Genomic DNA, 21,343 nt, shown 5'->3' with positions numbered 1-21,343 from the left:
TATGTTTTTAAAATATAAAACAATTTATACTATTAGTCTACATAGTAGTAATATACAGTAAAACTTTTATCCAAAAATAAAATAAAAATTAGTTAGTAGCAAATTTGGTCATTTGATATAATGGCAAGAAAAAAAAATACTAAAATTCATATTAGAAATTCTACACATTGAGGATATTAAAAAGGTACCTTAACAAAAGTATCCCCAATGATTTTTCTTTTCTCCTCAGGACTTGTTGTCATATTTAAGGTTTTGCTGATTCTTTTTCGTGGAGTTCTATCTTCATCTGATATTGGTAGAGTTGTTGTTCCATTGTAGAAAGAATGAGCAGCATTTATCACTGGGGAAAGAGAGCAGAAACGTGTTTTAACATTTTTTTAAAAATATTTCTAAATATCATACTAACAAATCAAACTACAGAAAGAAAACCAAGATGGGTCCTCTGATCTTCCATTAATTTGCCTACATATTTTAGAACAATCAATAAACCATGATTAATGGAGTCTAGACAGAGGCACTCATTAATTTTGTTTTTTGAATCCTGTGACATTTAATGATCTAGGCTCATGATAGCATAAATTATGCTGGTTGTTTATCCCCTACTCAGTGCATCGCCAGAACAGGCAAAAGTAACAGCAGAAAATCATGGCCCCAAGGAAATTAAAAGCAATGGTTCATGTACAGTGATCAAAGTTTTCAGAACTACATAGACTAGTCTCTCGAGAAACTGATGTTTCTGAACATACATTTAGTGATTCTTGACTGTCCCTTAATATTTAAGAACAAGATTTTCAAAAAACAACTAAGATTTCTATCTCTATATATAAAAGCCTAAGCAACTGACTGACTGGTCGAAGAGTTGCTATAATGAGCACTTACCACTAGGGGGCAGACACTCAACGCAGGAGCCTCCCCTTGGTGGTCAGTGGGTTCCCAAAGTAGGAGCACTTCTCAGCTGGCTGACGTTTGCCTGAACCAGGGCTCACAGCTGGCAAGCACCACTACAGTGGTGAGAGCCTTTCTCAATTGGGACTGACTAGGTGAGAGGCCGTGGCAGGCAGGAACTGCAGGTGGCATTGGCCCAATTCCTGCAGGCCACGCCGAGGGACCCCAACAATGCACGAATCTGTGTGCCAGGTCTTTAGTCTATACATATAAAAGACTAAGAGACCAAATGACCAGTCATTATGATGCACACTGACCACCAGGGGGCACACGCTCAATGCGGACTGCCGGGCTCATGGCTGGCAAGCACAGCTGCAATAGCATGAGCCTCTCCCACCTCCATGGCAGCGCAATCAAGCTGCAGCGGCAGCAGGTTCAGTGGGGCAGGGATGAGCAGAAGCAGCACGACACCTGGCCAGGGCTCAGGCTCCTCTCTGGTCGCCTTCCGCTTCACACACTACTACATCCGAGGGATCCCAGATTGTAAGAGGGCCCAGGCCAGGCTGAAGGACCCCACCGATACATGAATCCATGCATTGTGCTTCTAGTTTGGCAATAAGAACAACTGGTGGGCTTCACTGTAAGATAGCAAGGCAGCTTGCTTTTTCACTGGGGGACATACAGTAAATTTGTGGGTCTTTCTTTAAGTTCTTTACTCCAGAGAAGACACCTCCACTCTCTTTCCCTACCACTACTTCTAAGGTGGGATAAGAGAGTCACTATTCACTTCAAACATTTCTACTTAATCCTACTGTTTTTAATGTAAAATCTTACTTTCACTCTCAACTATGCCTGGCATTATTAATTTGCCAAAGTCCAAAGCCTCTCCCGTTTAGCCTCTCTGTAGAGAATGAACCCAGTCCTCTGATGGGGACGGACAACAGCAGTTTTGTTCCCACTAAGGAAAAGAATTTGCTTCCCAGATTTCCAACCAATCTATTTTAGGCTCACCCAGAGAACCAGGAACCACAAGGAAGCCAATGCTTCTAATTACTGAGTCTCCCCAGAAGTATTGCTTTTTGTTGGCTTTCTCCCCTCATCCCCATACCAAGGTTTTAGAGTCCTTCATTCTACTATGTCAGTTACCAGGAACAATGCAATTTTTGTCGGGCTAAAAATTTTTATAATTTGGAAGCCTCTTTTAAGAAATAGAATTGAGTCCTAGCTGGTTTGGCTAGGTGGATATAGCGTTGACCTGTGGACTGAAGGGTCCCAGTTTCAATTCCTGTCAGGGGCACGTGCCTGGGTTGCAGTAGGGGGAGTGCAGTAGGGGGAGTGCAGGAGGCAGCTGATCAATGATTCTCATCATTGATGTTACTCTTTCTCTCCCCCTCTCACTTCCTCTGTGAAATCAATAAAAAATAACAAGAAAAAAAAAAAAAAAAAAAAAAAAAAAAAAAAAAACCAGAAGGGTTAATACATGAAAAAAGAAAAGAAATAGAATTGACAAATTAAGTATTTAAAAAGATCACAAGGCAATACTAGGGGAGCTAACATGAAATGAAATATATAAAACATATGTACAGGCATACCTCCCTTTGTGCTTCACTTTATTGCTTCTCCCAGATGTTGCTTTGTTTTTGTTTTTTTTACAAATTGAAGGCAAGACCCACCACTAGCAATAGATCTTACTCAACTTTTTCTTAGCCTAATCCCAAAATGCCCACAGCTACTCAACCACCACCCAACAAAGGTCAAGTTAGAGAAAAGATTGTTAACTTAATTAACTGGAAGTTATTAAAATTTCTTACTTTGCAAATTTTGTAAAAACATATGACTATCTGAAGATAATACTAGGGTCCTTCCCAGGATTTTGGAAAAGGTTTGACTTGTAAAGGGTCATGAAGTTTAAACTTTATTAGCTTAGAGACAATCTGCTTTATCAATCTGCTTTCCACCTTCCAACATTTTGTTGAAACCTTTAGCCCCATATTCCCTTCTCTGTTCTTTCTCCTTGTGGCATTACACTTATACTGTCATTTTAGTGAAGTTTTGAAAGGAGAAATATACCCATCTTCACAACAAGTTTAATTACAAGGCTTCATTTTTATATTCAATCTTTGGGCAATGATTTCAAATAACTCCGTAATATATATGGTTTGCATCATTAAACTACTGACATGATTTCACTATAACTACTGATTGCAGCTTGGTTTTTGTTTTCATTTTAAGATTTCCACAAATGTAAATATAGTTATGGCCTAAGAAGTTGATTAGTTGCCTTTAAAAAAAAGTGACTGTAAACTTTTCAATACTCTTCTTTATATTGGGTCGGCAACTAAGTAATTGCGGGTTTCACACATATATGGCTTCAGTTGAATTTTTAGGTTTGCAGACGTAGTACAAATGTAAAACACATTTTGTATTTGATAGTTGGCTATTCAGCTGTTAATCAGTAAAAAAAGTTTTTTGATCTGTTTTGTAGTTTTTGTTTGGCGTTCGTTGAAAAATGGAAAATCAAAAGGAACATTTTCGTCATATTTTGCTTTTTTATTTCCGCAAGGGAAAAACGCATCACAAGCTCATAAAAAGTTATGTGCTGTTTATGGTGACGAAGCCTTAAAAGAACGGCAGTGTCAAAATTGGTTTGCCAAATTTCGTTCTGGTGATTTTTCACTCAAAGATGAAAGACGCTCTGGTCGTCCAGTTGAAGTTGATGACGCCCTAATCAAAGCAATAATCAATTCGGACTGTCACAGTACAACACGTGAGATTGCAGAGAAGCTTCATGTATCACATACATGCATTGAAAATCACTTAAAACAACTTGGCTATGTTCAAAAACTCGATACATGGGTTCCTCACGAACTGAAAGAATCACAGTTAATGCAACGCATTAGCAGCTGCGATTTGCTAAAGAAACGTAATGAAAATGATCCATTTTTAAAACGACTGATAACTGGCGATGAAAAATGGGTTGTTTACAACAATATCAAGCGGAAAAGATCGTGGAGCAGGCCAGGTGAACCAACTCAAACAACATCAAAAGCTGAGATTCATCAAAAGAAGGTTTTGTTATCAGTTTGGTGGGATTACAAAGGAATTGTCTACTTTGAACTCTTACCACCCAACCGAACGATCAATTCTGATGTCTACATTGAACAACTAATGAAATTAAACAATGCAGTTGAAGAAAAGTGGCCCGAATTGACAAATAGAAAAGGTGTTGTATTCCATTATGACAATGCAAGGCCACACACATCTTTGGTCACTCGGCAAAAATTAATGGAGCTTGGTTGGGATGTTTTGCCACATCCACCATATAGTCCTGACCTTGCACCATCTGATTACTTTTTGTTTCGATCTTTACAAAACTCCTTGAATGGTAAAAATTTCAATAATGATGATGATGTCAAATCGTACCTGATTCAGTTTTTTGCTAATAAAAACCAGAAGTTTTTTGAACGTGGGATTATGATGCTGCCTGAAAGATGGCAAAAGGTCATTGATCAAAATGGGCAATACATTAAAGAATAAAGTTATTTAGTTCCATGAAAAAATTGTCTTTGATTTTCTTTAAAAAATCCGCAATTACTTAGCTGCCGACCCAATATAAATAGGCCTTACTGTTTGCAAAATAAACTGTATAGACATACTTTATTGGAAGGCTTGGTTATTCTCATGCATAAATAGTATTATGGATGGGAAAAGATAATTAAAAAAAAAGAAACAGAATGTGTAGAAGAAAATGATGACAACCGGAAAATGGTAGGTTTTTTATCTATATATAACATTAGGAGTAAACAACAGTTTTAAAATTTATCCTGGTATTCCCTCCTGAACCAGAAATAATTATAAAAATAAAAATAAACATTTTCAACACTGAGAATAAGGGGGAAAACTGAACTTGGATAAGACAATGTGCTTACTTAGACCATAGGCTAGATTTGATTAAAAAGTCCTGACGCGCAAATTAACTTTTTTGCGAGTCATCAATACCTTTGACCTGAATTCCAAGTTTTTTGAGGGCCTCTTCTACCGACTGGCTTTCTCGTTTTCTCATAAAGCCATTATCAATGTGCACAGCAATGATTTGATCTTGGTTCAAAGCACGATTCAGCAAAGCTGTACAAACTGTTGAGTCTACACCACCACTGAGTAAAACCTACAGGGTGAAATGTAAAAGATAAAATTAAAATAAGCAAAAAGGAAATAAAAACTATCAGTTTATCGTTACCTAAGACACTGTTATCACAGGAATGTATGGAACTGTAAAAGCTCTCTCAAATAGTACAACTCACAAAGCGCATGAACCCAGGCAACACTGAAGGGCTATAATGTTGAGGAAGCCAGCCCTGAGTTCTAGAATTATTACATAAATTTGTAGACTTTCAGATGTAAATTGCTTACCAAAACTTTTGATGTGCCTACTCTCTCTTTGATCTCTCGAATGCACTCCAGTTCTCTGTTCTGCACAGTGAAGGTCCCACTGCACCCAGCTATATCATAGAGGAAGTTCTTCAGTATTGCTTTCCCATTTTCTGTAAGGCCAACTTCAGGGTGGAACTGTACTCCATATAATTTTTTAGATTCATTTGCTATACCTTTACAGAAAAAATAATCACAAATTAAAATTTTTTCATACTGAAAAGACTCCACCAGTATTTATAATAATTCCTAATATTTTTTTCCTCAATAAATGTGAAAATTGATATGAGTTAGCTGGATTTTAAGCAACAGGAAAAAATAATAAAAATTCTATTATCATGATCTTTCTTTATAAAAGTCTTTCCTTTTGCAGCAATTAGTGAACTATGTGATAATAAAATAAGTCCTACAGATTATTTAATAGTAACCTCACTTCTCCACATAGACTGCTTCAATGTCTTGACTATCAAATGCAATAACTCAATTTAGGTTCTTGGACCTGCATGGCTTCCATCTAGAATGTGCAGGTACCAATTTTCTCTCTGAGAAGAGCCTAATATATTAGACCAGACAGAATACTTCAAGTGTACCATTAACCACAAATATAACTTCACTAACTGGACTAATGTGCTTCTGACAATTACTGATTAACTACTAGGCAGCAGATGTTAGACTAGATATTTCACTTGTGCATGTATTACCCACTTATGGCTCTGAGATATCAAGAAACTTGCCTGAACTCACAACTAGTTACGTAGTTAAAACAGGCCTGGAAGACTCCGAAATTCATACTTATCTACTATACCAAAGTACCTCACACTTTCTTTACTTAACTTCAAAGACACCACTTTCTCGATTCACTTAATTATTTCACTGTCTGCTCCTTCTGAATCTTTTGTTAGTTCCTCTTTAACTTATCCCTTGCCACACATGCAATTGCCCACTACTCAGCCTTAAATCTCTTCTCTGTACATTCTGAGTGATGTCACTCTTATGACCTTAAATTCTACCCAAATTTGTTGGTACACTCCCAAATTTGTACCTCCAGCCCAGTTCTTTCCTCTCCAGTCCAGACTCATATATACAACTGTCTACTCATACCTACATTTTAATTTTTAATAAGGCATCTTTAATTAAACATGCAAACCCAAACTTATACAATCTTCCCCATCAGGTAAACAGAAATGCCATCCTTCTGGCTGCTCAGTCCCAAAACTCTGGGAGTTAAACTTGACCCTACCCTCATCCCCACTCCACATGCACTCCCAAAAGTAAATCCTCTCCCTTCAAAATGTGTCAGAATCCAGTCCAACTTCCATTTCCAGTCTGAAATGTAAAAAGCTAACATGCCACTATGTCCTAACAAGAAGTAAAAAACTGACTACTGCCCTTAGAGAGACTGACAGTGAATACAGAGAATGACAACTTAACACAGCAGAAACCCATGGGTGCAAACTGCTAATGTAGGAAACCTGAACGCAACTGGTGAATTGCTAGAGGCTCAGCAAGAACAAATCTGAAAGACAAAAACTCCAGAAGGACATAGTCATCGGGGTATCCCACAAATTTTGTGAATTTTATGCCCAGCAGGATTTGGTAAATTTTTCCTAGAAAGGGCCAGAGTACTAAGTCTTTTTAGCCTTTGTAGGCCCTACTGTCACTGAAGCAACTAAAAGCATCAATAGGCAATACTTTAAGAATTGGATGCTGCTGTGTTCCAATAAAACTTTATTTGTGAACACTGATATCTGAATTTCAGTTAATTTTCACATTATATAATAAAATACAATTCTCTTTTAAAAAAATTTTCTAACCATTTGAAAACATAAAAACCAATCTTAACTTGCAGGTTATAAAAAACAGGCAGTGAGCCCAATTTGGCAGGAGGCTGTAGTTTGCTAATTCCTTGACTACAGGACAAAGTCCAAGTCCTTTATATTAAACAAAGAGTGGTCGTTAAATAGCTACTGTCCAATTAATTTTACTTCTCATCTCCCTTTCATTCTCTATTCCAGCCATTCAAGCTAGCATGATCACCAAAATAAATCATGTTCTCACCCCAGGTCTATGCAAAAAACCTGTAAGTATCAACAACAAAAAACACTCCTGAATAATAACTGATTACAGCAGGACTGTAGGACACAGTTAATACCAAAAGTTCATTGTTTTCTTATATACCAGCAATGAAGAAGAAGAACTTGAAATTTAAAACACAATTAACACCCCCACAAAAATAAAATACTTAGGTATTAATCTAACAAAATATGTACAAGATCTCTATAAGACCCCAATTACTCCCTACCTCTGCCACACTGTTCCTTACACCATTCTCTCCTTTTCTGATTTACTACCATAAATTTCTAGTGAGCCTCCCTGCTTCCACATTTGACTGTCTTTTCTCCTCATGATAGCCATGATAATCCTGAAATCAGATCACATCTCTCCTTAACCCCACCTCACTATGAATAAAGCAAATGGTTTCATAATGGCCTCAAAGGTCCTGTGTTCTGGTCCCCAGTAAGCGCTCTGGCCTCAACTACTAACACTCTCCCCATGTTTACCCCACTCTAACCAGTCTCCTTGCTGTTCCTCAAACATGGTCCCATCTCAGAAGCTTTGTACTGCCCTTTCCTTTCTCCCCAAATATCCAGAAGGGTCTGTACTTCCTTCCTTCATGTCCAATATCATCTTACAGAAATACCTTCCCTGAATATCTAATAAAACAACCTTAATCACACATGTTCTGCAACACTCCTTTCTTCACCTATTTTTTCAATGCACTTAATAACCAATACAGTCTGTTTAGTCTGTCCCTCCCCTCCATTAGAAAGTAAACAAATATTTTTTCCATTTTGTTCATTACTGTAACTTGGCACCTAGAACTGTTTATGGTACATAGCAGATACTCAAATATTTGTTGAATGAATAAAAAAAACATAAGCCACCTACCACTGCTGATCTTTTACATAAAATAAAAACATCACTATAAAAACCATTCTTGATCATTCTTATGCTAATATATTATCCTGATAAGTAACCGAGGGCAGTTTACTCAATTCATTTTAGCAATGACAAATCTTTTTTCAACTTATTATTTAGATATGGCATTTCAAACAAAAAAAAAAACTTAATAATTAATCCACTTTTTTCTTTTTTTCCAGAATTACTGGTAACTTGTTTACATTATAGTTATCAAGTAAGCAAGTGATTACAAACAGCCAGAAAAGCAAATCCTCTTATTCAAAAAACACAGAACAAAAATGGTTTCAGAGTATAGGTTGACAAGCTTTCTACAGAGAACTAGATAGTAAAAATGTTAGGAATACACATGTATAGTCTATTTCTTTTATTATAACCCTTTAATAAGGTAAAAATCATTCTTAGTTCCACATACAAATCAGGACTACTTGCTGGATTTGACCCAGAGGGAAACCCTGGTTCAGAGAAATTCTGCTTTGCAGCCATCCAAGATACATGCCTACGCATACCTAAGAAAGGCATTTAAAAGGAAATTATAAATATAGCACTCTAGAAAGATGGACAGTTCACCAATTTTTCCTGAGCTATAAAAGTATAGCTGCTGTTTTATATCTGAAAAACTTGTTAGGATAAACGTTCTTAAAAGTATTTCAGAGCAATACTTCTGGATAAGCCTTCTAATATTAAATTCCCTTCACAAATTAAAGAATGATCAATCCTATGACATCTAAGTTATCTTTTAAAAATAAGAAAAATCAAAAATAGTATCTCATAAACATTTTAAATAAAATTTTTTAAATCTGCAAAATTTTAGAATTTTCACCTGCCACGATGTTCCCAGAACGTGCCACAACCTTGAATCCATCAGCTACTTTATCTACACTATCTCCATGAGTAAGCAAAACAATTTCTTCCTTCTGAAGGCCCCTAAAGACACAAAAAGGAAAATATAACACATAAATATGTTAATTAAAGACATGATTAATGGGTTGAGATATAATTAACTTAAACATCATGCAAATTTAAGGTGCACCACATAATTATATATACAGTGAAACAACCACAGTAAGGTTAGTTAACACATCCATCACTTCACATAGTTAACATGTTTTTGTGTTTGTGGTGAGAACATTTAAGATGTACTCTCTTAGCAACTTTCACTTATACAATACAGAGTTTTAACTGTAGTCACCATGCTGTACATAACTAGAAATTTTTTCTTTTACTTACGAAATTCTAGTTTGATCAGGAAAATAAAAATAAGCATGTAATAGTGCAACATTGCTGGAATTCAAATTTTTTCTACCCCTTATTTTAAAAAGCCAATAAAAGAATATTAAATGTAGGTCAAAAAATGGGCTTAACCCCAAACATGGAAAAAAAAAAAAAAAAGAAAGCAAGTGACTAACACTTAAATTTTCTGGTCTTTCAGAAAACTGAATGAAAACTCAGCAATTTATTTATTTACTTTTTTTTAGTAAAGCAGAGATAAATAATTCTAGGAAGCTAGTGAATTCACCAATTTTAAAGTTATACACCTAATATAATATATTATTATGTAGCAATAAAATCAGTGAATAAATTCACACTATTAAAAAAACAGCATATCAGGTACAGTTATGCTCAATGAAGATAAAGTTATGAGGAAAACAAAGCACATATTAAGAAATGAGTCCAACAAATAGGTGGATTGCTAAGTAACAACAAGAATGTGGTGGGGAAAGGTATATAAATGCATTTGGTAGATGTGGGACAGTTTACAACAGGATCCATCTGCCACATCTGGCATACATGTTTAGAATCACACTCTACATCAAAGAGTGATGAGGGAAAACTACAAATGTTGGAATCACAATATGCAATCCCAAATAGGTGTCCAAGACTGCAGAGGTGCTTTTAAATTACATGATAAGTGCTTTCTTTACTCCTAGTGTACATCACCACCTCCTCTGCTGTCTTGCCAAGCAATTGAAAAATAAATACTATGACAATTACACCTTTGGCCAATACTGAATTATAGTCTTCAATTTTGAAGCGTAACAATCATAACTTTAAATTAACCTACTACTATTCTTATTCATGTAAAAAAAAACTGTAATACCTGAATAATGAGCATGTGTTATCCATGGTAATACTGAAGACTCCATCTTCTCTAACATTTTTTTTGTGCACAGTACCTCCAAATACTTTATTCATCATCTGTTCAAAGATAAAATAATGTTAATATAAATCAAAAGAAAATTAGCTACTTTCTTAATTACCCTAATTTCATATTCTTTATTTTCAGGATATATTAGGTCTGTGACCAAAAAATAAAAAAAAGGAGTTTGATAAATGTAGATATGTTGGCATTATTATATAATTATACAGTTAATTAAGAGAGACAGTTATAAAACAAAACTAGATTAAAAATCTGACCTGAGGTTAATTTCCATTAAACACCGGCAGATTTTCTATTTAGTGTACTTTAATTAATTCATCTGTTAAAAGTAAGTTTCTCTAATACTTTCATCTGAGTTCAATTTAAAAAGTAATATGAGCTTAGAAAAGGCTATAGTAAACAACAGAAGATTTGTGGTATTAAAATTAGATATGTATAAATTCCTCCAACCTGTTTAATCTGTGGCCCCAAAGGAACAATCTGAAAGCTGGCAGAAGACTGTGCTATGAAGATGGGATAAGCAAAAAATCTGGTCTTTTAATTAAACTCATTTGTTCAAAACCCATATATGTATAGACTTTTATTTTAAACTATAGGCCCGGTGCACAAATTCAGCCTGGTATGCGGGACTGGGCCAAAACTGACTCTCCAACATCCTTCTAGGAGTACTGGATTGTGAGAGGGTGCAGGCCGAGCCAAAGGACCCTACAGATGCATGATCGAGGCCAGGGAGGGATGCAGGAGGTTGTCGAGTGGGAGAGGGACAGTGGGATGGCTCCAGGGGATGTCTGTCCTATCTCGGTCAGTCCCAATCGGCCGGACCCCAGTAGCAAGCTAACCTACCAGTTGGAATGTCTATCTCCTGGTGGTCAGTGCAATGTCATAGCAAACAGTTGAGCAACCTTAGCATGTCATTAGCATATTATGCTTTGATGGATTGAACCAACTGGTGGACTGGATACTTAGCATATTAGGCTTTTATTATATAGGAGGTTCTCTTCATCCTGCCCTATCCTAAATGATCAAGATAACCAAAGCTGTTGGAATTCTATACAATTTTAAAGTCCATAAAGTTTATAAAGCCAATGGCTTGCAGTAAAGATTAAAGCTATGTCACCTATTCAGAAGGCCTTCATACTTATTTTTTGTTCCTGACTATACAACTTAAGGTTGAAAGTGCAAGGAGTTGAGGCCCTGACCAAGTAGCTCAATTGGTTAGAATATCCTCCCCATAAATCAAGATTGTGGGTGTATCTCCAGTCAGGGCAACATGCAAACAACCAACCAGCGAAAACATAAGTGGGTGGGGCAGCAAGTCAATCTTAATCTCTCTCTCTCTCTCTCTCTCTCTCTCTCTCTCTCTCTCTCTCTCTCTCTGAAATCAGTAAACAAAAACAAAACAGTGGAAAAACAAATCAATAAATTTTTTTTAAAGTGCAACGAGTTGAAGAATCAGCTCCCACCCATGTACCAGGCCTCTATCCTATTTGTTTGTGGGAGATGGGGATAATTTTTTGTGCAATAAAGATAATTTGCTATCTTATTAAATTTTTGTTTAATATTCTATTTTAAATTAAAGAAATGGTTTTCAATGTGGGTTTCTAAAAATCCCAAAGTCCTAAATGCCTCAAAGAAATCCCTGTAGGAATCTAGGTCTACTACCCCCATCAGATCAGCCCCTATTTTATCTTCCTTATATGCCAAAGCTTTAAGAACAAAGACAGAAATTCTGTAAATAAAAATAATTTGACAAAACCTGTGGAAGTGTGTAAAAAAATCAAGTGCTTGTAATAAAGATGTTTCTTAGAACTCTAAAAGAACAATTAAAAAAAAAAAAACCAAATGAAATTATAAAGAATGAAAAATCACACAATCTAGAAATTATCCAATAAAAGAATAATATGCAAATTGACCATACCTCTTCCACACCCACCAGCCAATCAGGAGTAGATATGCAAATAAACCCAACCAAGATGGTTGAGGCCATGGAAAGCCGGAGGGAGGCTTGGATTTCCCTGGCGATGGAGTAAGCCAACCTTTCGGCCTGCCCTTGACAGACAGACCTCCACTGAAGGTTACAAAGTGTCAATTATAGAAAATAAATAAATCCCAACAAAAATGGCTGCTGCCACAGAGTGAGCAGGAGATTTGGGTTTCCCCGGCAATGGAGAAAGGCAAGCTTTCCGTACATCTGGCCAGCCTAGGCCCCCACTCACGGTTACAAAATTTCCATTATGGAAGATAAATAAATCCCAACAGAAATGGCTGCCACCATGGAGGGAGCAAAAGGCTTGGCTCTGCTCCAGGCTACAAAGTTTCAATTGTAGAACCCAGAAACCAGGGCCTCAGTTTAGGTCGCCCGGGGGCATGACTGGCCTGCAAACCACCACAGGCCCCTCACCCAGGCCACCCCACAGGAACCCTCACCCTGACCCAGGACACCCTCAGGGAAAACCAGCTGGTTCCCACCTGTGCACCAGGCCTCTATCCTATCTAATAAAATGTAATATGCAGCCGAAACCAGTTTGGCTCAGTGGTGGAGCGTCAGTCTGCGGGGTCCCGGGTTCGATTCCGGTCAAGGGTATGTACATTGGTTGCGGGCACATCCCGGTGGGAGGTGTGCAGGAGGTGGCTGGTCAATGTTTCTCTCTCATTAACGTTTCTAGCTCTCTATCTCTCTCCCTTCCTCCCTGTAAAGGATCAATAAAATATAAAAAAATAAAAAATAAAAAATAAAAAATAAAAAAATAAAGTAATATGCAAATTAACCATCACTCCAACACACAAGATGGCTGCTCCCATGTGGTCAAAGATGAATGCCCCCATGTGGACACAAGATGGCCACCACAAGATGGCCAGTAAGAGAGGGCAGTTGGGAGAGTCCAGGCCTGCAAGAAAGGGCAGTTGGAAAGGACCAGGCTGGCAGGGAAGGGCAGTTAGGGGTGACCAGGCCGGCAGGGGAAGAGCAGTTAGGGGCAAACAGGCTGGCAGAGGAGCAGTTAGGCATCAATCAGGCTGGCAGGGGAGTGGTTAAGGGGTGATCAGGCTGGCAGGCAGAAGCGGTTGGGGCAATAAGGAAGGCAAGCAGGTGAGCAGTTGAAAGCCAGCAGTCCTGGATTGTGAGAGGTATCCCAGATTGGAGAGGGTGCAGACTGGGCTGAGGGGACAGACACACACACACACACACACACACACACACACACACACCCGCCATGTACAAATTTCGTGCACCAGGCTTCTAGTCTGCAAATAAAGTTACAAGCTATAAACTGTTCGTAATATACATAATTGGCGAAAGTTTAGTATTCAGCATATACAAATGAATTTTCAAAAATTCATATACAAATGAATTTAATAGAATACGGGCAAAAATCATGTTTTACAGTAAAGCAGACACAACGACACATAAGCATACAAATTTCACAATAATAAGGAAAATAAACACTAAGACTACAATATGATCCTATTTAGTTCCTCATCAGATAAAAAAATACAAACAGCAAAAAAATCTGACCATGTCAAGGATTGGCAGGGATACAGAGCACAAGAATTTTTATATACTGCTAAGGAAACATAAACGGGGAAGGAGAGGGTGTTTTGGAGTGGGGGAGTTGGTGGGAGAGAGTGGGAATATCATTATTTATGAAGCTGAGACTCAGCATTTCAACTTATGGTAACCCTGGAGAAAAGTTTGTGTAGACAAGTACAAAAATATTTATGGCAGTACTGCCCGTAATAGCAAAAACTGGAAAAAGACCAGTAATACTAACAGTGGAATATGTAATTAATTTGTGCTATATTAAAACAATAAATTTGATAGTGAAAATAAGTAATGTACAATAAAGATGTATTAACATGGATGAATCTCAAAACCAAAGTTGAACATAATACATGCAGTACGATTTCAATTATATAAGTCAGTGGGCAAATATATTATTTCACAATATAAACCTATGTGAAATGAAGTGTTACTCCTCGTGGAAGAAGAGAAAAATGTGGAGAGAGAAAAGCATAAAGGAAGTTTCTAAAGTTCTACTAATATTCTATTTACAATGCTAAGTGGGGGCAAATTAGTAATAAAGATAAAAGGAGAAGGAAGCAAAGAATTTTTTTTCTCCTAAAGATTTTCTTTTTCTTCTAAAGAAAAAAAATTAACAGGACACCACTAGAAAGGCTCATACAAGAGAATATAGTTAATGGAGAAATATAGTACAAAAATATGGAAATCACTAAAGTTTCAGGATGCCAAAGGGTACACATTCCAGTGAGACCTTTGGTGCTAAAATTGCCCAACTAAGTGCCTAAGAAGTGGCAAGTGTATTGCATTATTCTACTATGAAAGTTGATTATATAAAGGCAAACCTTTTTATGCATTTAAGTAGGCCTGGCTCTGGCTACCATAACATCCCTATTGAATGACAGCAAAATGTGGCCTTATGGAGAGCTGACATAATGGAGAAATAGTCAGCCTCTACCACTTAAATTAAGGAAGCATTTTCCAGATCAATTTTACTATAAGTGGGTGGGGGGAAAAATTCCTGCAAGACTCTTCGTTACAAGATGTTAAAATGCCTCTAAGTATACCAAAATCCTTTTAACTTAATTATAAGTTGTGCTATATAATTAATATTGACTACTCTGGCAAAGGAGATCAATAAATTACATCCTGGGGCAAAGGTATATTTTTAAAAAGTCAGCCAATTTCCAATGTTTAATGCAATTAGGATACAGACTCTTCTAAAAAATATATCTTTTGAATATTAAGTGAGAAAACCTAAAAATAAGTTATTCATTATCCAAGTCAAATTCATAATCACCATTTGGCTTTTCAGAAAACAAGCCTTTTGCTACACAATGCTTATTTGCCTATAGAAGAAAATATCTACTGTAGAGTTTTTACTTTGTATTTGACATATTCTTAGTGATCAGTATTTCTTTTAAATCCAAGTGGATAACCATAACAATTAGCAACTAATGAAGTCTGGTAAAGCTGTTTTCAAGACCAGTGATTATTTTTTAATATATTTTATTGATTTTTTATAGAGATGAAGGTAGAGGGATAGAGAGCTAGAAACATCAATGAGAGAGAAATATCGATCAGCTGCCTCCTGCACACCCCCTACAGGGGACGTGTCCACAACCAAGGTACATGTCCTTGACCAGAATCGAACCTGGGACTTTTCAGTCCGCAGGCCGAAGCTCTATCCACTGAGCAAACCGGTTTCGGCAAAACCAGTGATTTTTAATAACAGCTCTTGTATCTAAAATAGAAATAATAAAATATTTATTCACATTTTTATATAAACACTAGAGGCCCAATGCACGGATTTGTGCACCTGTGGGGTCCCTCAGCCTGGCCTGCGCCTCTTGCAATCTGGGTCCCCAGGGGGAAGTTAGACTGCCGGTTTCTGTTGGATCCCTGGCCTGCGAGGACCAGGCGAACAAAACCAGCAGTCCAAAGCCGCCTGCCACTCTTCCTGGCATTCCTGCCCTGTTGCACCTGCTGCAGGCTCACACCCGGTCAGTCACAGTTGAGAGAGGCTTGCGCCGCCAGAATGGCCGTGAGCCCTGCATCTGGCACCCGTTGGTCAGCTGAACAGTGCTCACACTTTGGGAGCACACTGACCACCAGGGGACAGTTCCTGCATTGAGCACCTGTCCCCTGGTGGTCAGTGCATGTCATAGCAACTGGTCGTTCAGTTACTTAGGTTTTGTTTTGTTTTTTTTTAATATATTTGATTGAGTTTTTACAGAGAGGAAGAGCGAGGGATAGAAAGCTAGAAACATCAGTGAGAGAGAAACATTGATCAGCTGCCTCTTGCACACCCCCTACTGGGGATATGCCCGCAACCAAGGTACATGCCCTTGACCAGAATTGAACCTGGGACCTTTCAGTCCACAGGCCAACACTCTATCCACTGAGCCAAACCAGTTTCGGCTGCTTAGGATTTTATATATAGACTAGCACCCGGTGCAAGAAATTGTGCACTGGGGGCAGGAGGGGGGGATGTCTCAGCCCAGCCTGCATCCTCTCCAATCCAGGACTTCTCAGGGGATGTCCAATTGCCTCTCACAATCCGGAATCGTTGGCTCCTAAATGCTCACCTGCCTGCCTGCCTGATTGTCCCTAAGCACCTCTGCCTAGCTGATTGTCCCTAACTGCTCCCCAGCTGGCCTGATCACCAGAACAGCCTCTGCCTCACCCCACACCTGGGACCTGGGCTTCCCTCCCTCTGGCCAACTACAGGTACCCAAGACCCGGGGTGGCTTCCCCCAAGCTGGCTGTAACCGCAGGTAAACTGTGGGCGGGTGGCTGTGCCCGAGCCACAGATGCAAATGCTGGCACCACGGACCATGGGCTGCTTATCCCTCTCCTGGCCGCAGTGGCAGCTCTGGTGCCCGGACCGTGGGGCGGGAGGCTTATCCCTATCCTGGGATGCAGATGGAGCCACTGGGTGGGTGGCTTGTTCCTCTCTCGGGCCGCAGCCTGGTTGATCCCCATTCCTCTCTCACCGGGTCATTTGTGCCTGGCTGGTTCCCATTCCTATCTCCCCATTGTTGAGTGTCTGAGCCTTAACAGCATGAGGGTGTGACAACCATTTGCATATTAGCTCTTTATTACATAGGGCAGATTGATTTATATTTCTTTCCTTATATTTCTTTGATAACTCCAGAATCAGCTAGAAGAAAATATATTGATCTGTTCACTTTCTACCTTTTAAACAGCTTTCCCAATACAATATTCATATTAAAGCACAACAGTTCCAATCAGACTGGATTTTTTGCCCACTTACAAAAATTTAAATTATACTCAATACAAGGACTTAAAACAACTCAGCCATTGGGGAAAAGTAAACATCTTTATCAAGCCATTTATTCAAGAAATTAAAAATTAACAGATAATTAATAATCAATTAGGGAGGACCAGAATATTATGAGGAAATTACAAAGCTGATTTTTAATTAACACCAATTCCATTTTGGTCAAGTAGGATCTCACAATTATATTAATTCCACTTGTATTCTGACCCTATCCTCCCTTCCACTTTAGTATGTGCTATGCCAGATGTTGGTCAAAAGGGAAAAGAGGTCAAGACAAATCACAAACCAATTAATACACAACCACTATATTTATTTGGCTATTCTTATCATGGCAGAAAATTCTGCATTAAAAAAATAAGTATATTGCTTCTGACACTAGCTAGAAAAGGCAAAAATACCATAAATATCAGTTACTAATACTGTTACTCAGGGAATACTTTCCCATCTAATTCAATTTTGAGATGATCTGTTAAATAAAATGCATTCTTAAAATTATCTTAACTGGAAAGTCATTTTGCTTATCACCAGTGATAACTTTTCTTAAATGTATTTATTTATATTCCCACCTCCTCAGTAAATTGATCTTATTGAAGCAATCATCTATATACTGTATATAAAACCCTAATATGCAAATAGGCCAAATGGCAAAACAACCAAACAACCGGTCGCTATGACACGCGCTGACCATCAGAGAGCGTTTGCAGATCATGGCAGGTATTGGCAGCAGGTGGTAGAGCACAGAACATGGTGGGTGTCGGCCATGGCAGGATGGTGGAGCAGGTAAATAGGGGCACCTGTCCAAGGGGAAGCGCTGGTCACTGTCACTGGGGCTAGCTTCTGCTGGTTACTGAAAGTTACTTGCTCCTGTGCATCATGGTCCCACCCGGTGCTCAAACCTGCTGCAGGTGCCAGCCCCACTCGCACCTGTGGCTGGTGCCAGAGCAGCCACTCACAGCTGCTCACACCCGCTGCCAGAGCTTGGCACCAGCCCCAATTGCTCGGCACTATCAGCGGGTGTAAACAGCAGCTACTGGCCCCAATCACCCCTCAGGGCTTCTCCACCTCACCCTGCTCTGAGGGTGATTGTGGCTGGCAGCCACTTCTTGCACCTGCTGCTGGCACCAGCCCCAATCGCTCAACACTATCAGTGGGTGCAAGTGTGGCTGCTGCCATCAGCATGTGGCAGTGGTGGTGGTGGGAGTGGGACTGCCAGCAGACAGAGGACTGGGGGCTGCAACAGGAGGGACTGGGTTATGGTGCAGAGGATGGACCAAGACCAGCCCCTGTGCTCACTGTAGCCTTGCAGCCCACAATTCCTCTCAAGGTGCACAAATTCGTGCACTGGGCCCCTAGTTCTTTGACAAGTGAGAATGTAGCATATTACAGACTCAGTATTATCTATCATCTTATTCAATAACTAGAGGCCTGGTGCATGAATTCATGCACAGGTGGGGTCCAGCCAGCCCACCCTAATTGGAGGTGGGGCAATCAGAAGTAGGACCACCAGGGGAGGGACCGAGAGCTGTTGGCCAGCCAGCCCCACCCCCTGTTCAAAAGGCCAATTTGCATATTGGCCTTTTATTATATCGGATCACATTCTATTTATCCGTTAAACTTATACTTCTTTAAAGTAAAGTAAGCAAATATATATTTAATGAGTCAAAATGTATTTCTAAATATTTAACTCATATGAGAATAGCTTATCTCAACATCTTAATTAGTCCCTATTTGTTCTTGCTTTTATTCAGCTCCAAGGTACAGATAATAATATTACAGTGACCATCATAACCAAATGACCAAAATTAACATCACCAGTCAAAACACAAATCAACATTGTATGTCTCCTAATGATGTGCTCTGGGAAGACCACAGCATCTCTTCTGTGGTACTCCTGCCAAAAAATATATGACTTGAACCTAACAATGAAGAAACATCAAACAAACCAAAACTGAGGGATAATCTAAAAAGTAACTTAAAAATAAAATCTATCTAGGTCATGAAATAGAAGGAAAGACAAAGGAATGGGTCCAAACTAAAGGAGTTCAAAGAATCATGACAACTTAAATATTGTACAACGCATGGTTGGAACGGATCCAGGATTTACAAGGGACATTAATGTGAAAAACAGTGAAATGTGAATCAATTCTGTGGATTAGATTCTAACACTGAATCAGTGTTCACTTCAGACTTTGATAGTTTTACTGTGGTTATATAGGACAAAGTTCTAGTACTTAGGAAATACAAAGAAAGAACATCATGTCTGCAACTTACTCTCAAATGGTTAAAAATGTCAAAGGAACTGAGCAAAAGTATATAGGAGCTCTGTGTAATATTTCTGCTACTTTTATGTAAATTTGAATGTCAAACTTGTTTTTATTTTAATGAACAGTATTGTTATATGCAGTAATAGAGCTACTTTTCTAAAAATAGATTCCCACTCAGGTACATTCTGACTTACCAGTGTAACAACTCACAAACATATATAATATGCACAAATTATCTCACACAACTAAATATCCTAAATAGTCTAAAGACAGAAAATATTAATAGAGTAGGATTCACAAACAGAATAAAATTAAGTCAGCTCTTAAGGCAAATTTACAGTTATACCTGCATGCCATAGCAAATTCCAAGAACAGGCTTGCCAATAGTGAATATTGCTGGATCAAACCAGGGAGCATCTTCTGCATACACAGAATTAGGTCCTCCAGAGATGATAATGGCACTGTGGATTTAAGCAAGAGAGTCAGTGGAGAATCTCTAACTGCTAACTTTTATACAAAGTCTACAGATTCAGCGAATTTATGTTTTTGGTACATTGTTAGTATCTAGATTCTATCACAACTAATTAATATCCTCCCAAAGAGCTTAATTATACTTACTCTACTACAATGTGTGGAAGCCTCAAGTCAACATTTATTTGTTAATAAGCACAACTTCCAAATACATAAATACCAATGTTTCTATCTATTAAGGTGGCATAAATTTGTTTTGATTGTTTTCATTAAGGGGAGAAATAAGTGAGAATTCTAATAGATGGAGAACATACATGTCCTTCTGGAGGCAAGGAGTAAAGCAGGTCACAAAAGGACAATTAAAGGTATGAAAGCTCTCGATGTCTCAGAGCAACATATTCTACAACAAAGAATGGCAGGATGTGAAGAATTACCTAACTTGGCCTCTTCAAAACCTGTCCAATATTCCCAAAAATTTTACTTGAGACCCAGGAAAAGGAGCTAGCATCACTTTTGCCCCATATGCCCTGCTCTCAGAATCGAGGTCAATATTATAACTTAGCTACACTGCAACTCACAGAGTATTCTATAGGTTAACTTGAGAATCAAACTAATTAGTATAAATGAAGCTACAAACTGAGGCCCATATTCCTCATCAGGCCACTGACACATCAAATTTGACCTTTAGTATTCAATCAAAAAATTTAGAACATTTTACTACTATTAAGAATTTGACAGAAAATTCAGATTTCTGGATTTTAAGAAAAAGAAGGGAAAAATCTGGCAAAACTAGGCCTTCACTCTCAGATGGCTACAAATAACGAATCACACAGAGTTGCACTATCATACATATCATATATGCTGTCCAGTTTGCCATACATGCCCACTTACATACAACAGGCAAACTTAGGCCCTTTACTCAATTTAAGGTATTCTCAGACTCATCTTAAATCTGAGTTTGCAGGAATCCCGATTTATCTATATTTCTAAAGGAAAATGCATTCCAAGATCTAACTAAAATCTACTTATAAATAAATCTGGATTATACAATTTATAATTAGTGGCTGCCTGCCATGTAAAAACATACAAACTAAAATGCTAGGCTTGATATATCCAGAAAAATAATATACCAAAGTCAAGTCTATAAAAATTTCTCAGCAAGCTAGAGCATTTAAAAATATATATATATATATATATATATATGTGTGTATATATATATATATATATATATATTTTTTTTTTTTTAATTAATTTCAGAGAGAAAAGGAGAGGGGAGAGAGATAGAAACATCAATGATATGAGAAAATCATTGATTGGCTGCCTCCTGCATACCC

General features: G+C 38.1%; 1 protein-coding gene and 1 long non-coding RNA gene across 2 annotated transcripts in view; one reads left to right on the top strand and one right to left on the bottom strand.

Annotated features, from left to right (window-relative positions):
* LOC311617530 overlaps positions 1–21,343 on the top strand; it is a 537,075-nt gene that overhangs the window by 92,137 nt on the left and 423,595 nt on the right. The gene's annotated exons all lie outside the window — the stretch shown is intronic.
* GMPS (guanine monophosphate synthase) overlaps positions 1–21,343 on the bottom strand; it is a 47,315-nt gene that overhangs the window by 17,509 nt on the left and 8,463 nt on the right. The window contains exons 3-8 of the mRNA XM_084873859.1: positions 19,885–19,999; positions 10,394–10,491; positions 9,116–9,219; positions 5,296–5,489; positions 4,885–5,050; positions 189–340 (exon numbers count right to left, since the gene is read on the bottom strand). Of these exons, the coding sequence (XP_084729985.1) occupies positions 189–340; positions 4,885–5,050; positions 5,296–5,489; positions 9,116–9,219; positions 10,394–10,491; positions 19,885–19,999 (829 nt within the window). The remainder of the gene's footprint in view (positions 1–188; positions 341–4,884; positions 5,051–5,295; positions 5,490–9,115; positions 9,220–10,393; positions 10,492–19,884; positions 20,000–21,343) is intronic.

This window comes from Pipistrellus hanaki (assembly GCF_964339955.1).
Source record: "Pipistrellus hanaki genome assembly, chromosome: 2".
Classification (NCBI taxonomy): Eukaryota; Metazoa; Chordata; class Mammalia; order Chiroptera; family Vespertilionidae; genus Pipistrellus; species Pipistrellus hanaki.
Note: the sequence above shows the minus strand (reverse complement) of the source record. Positions and strands in the feature narration are given on the sequence as shown.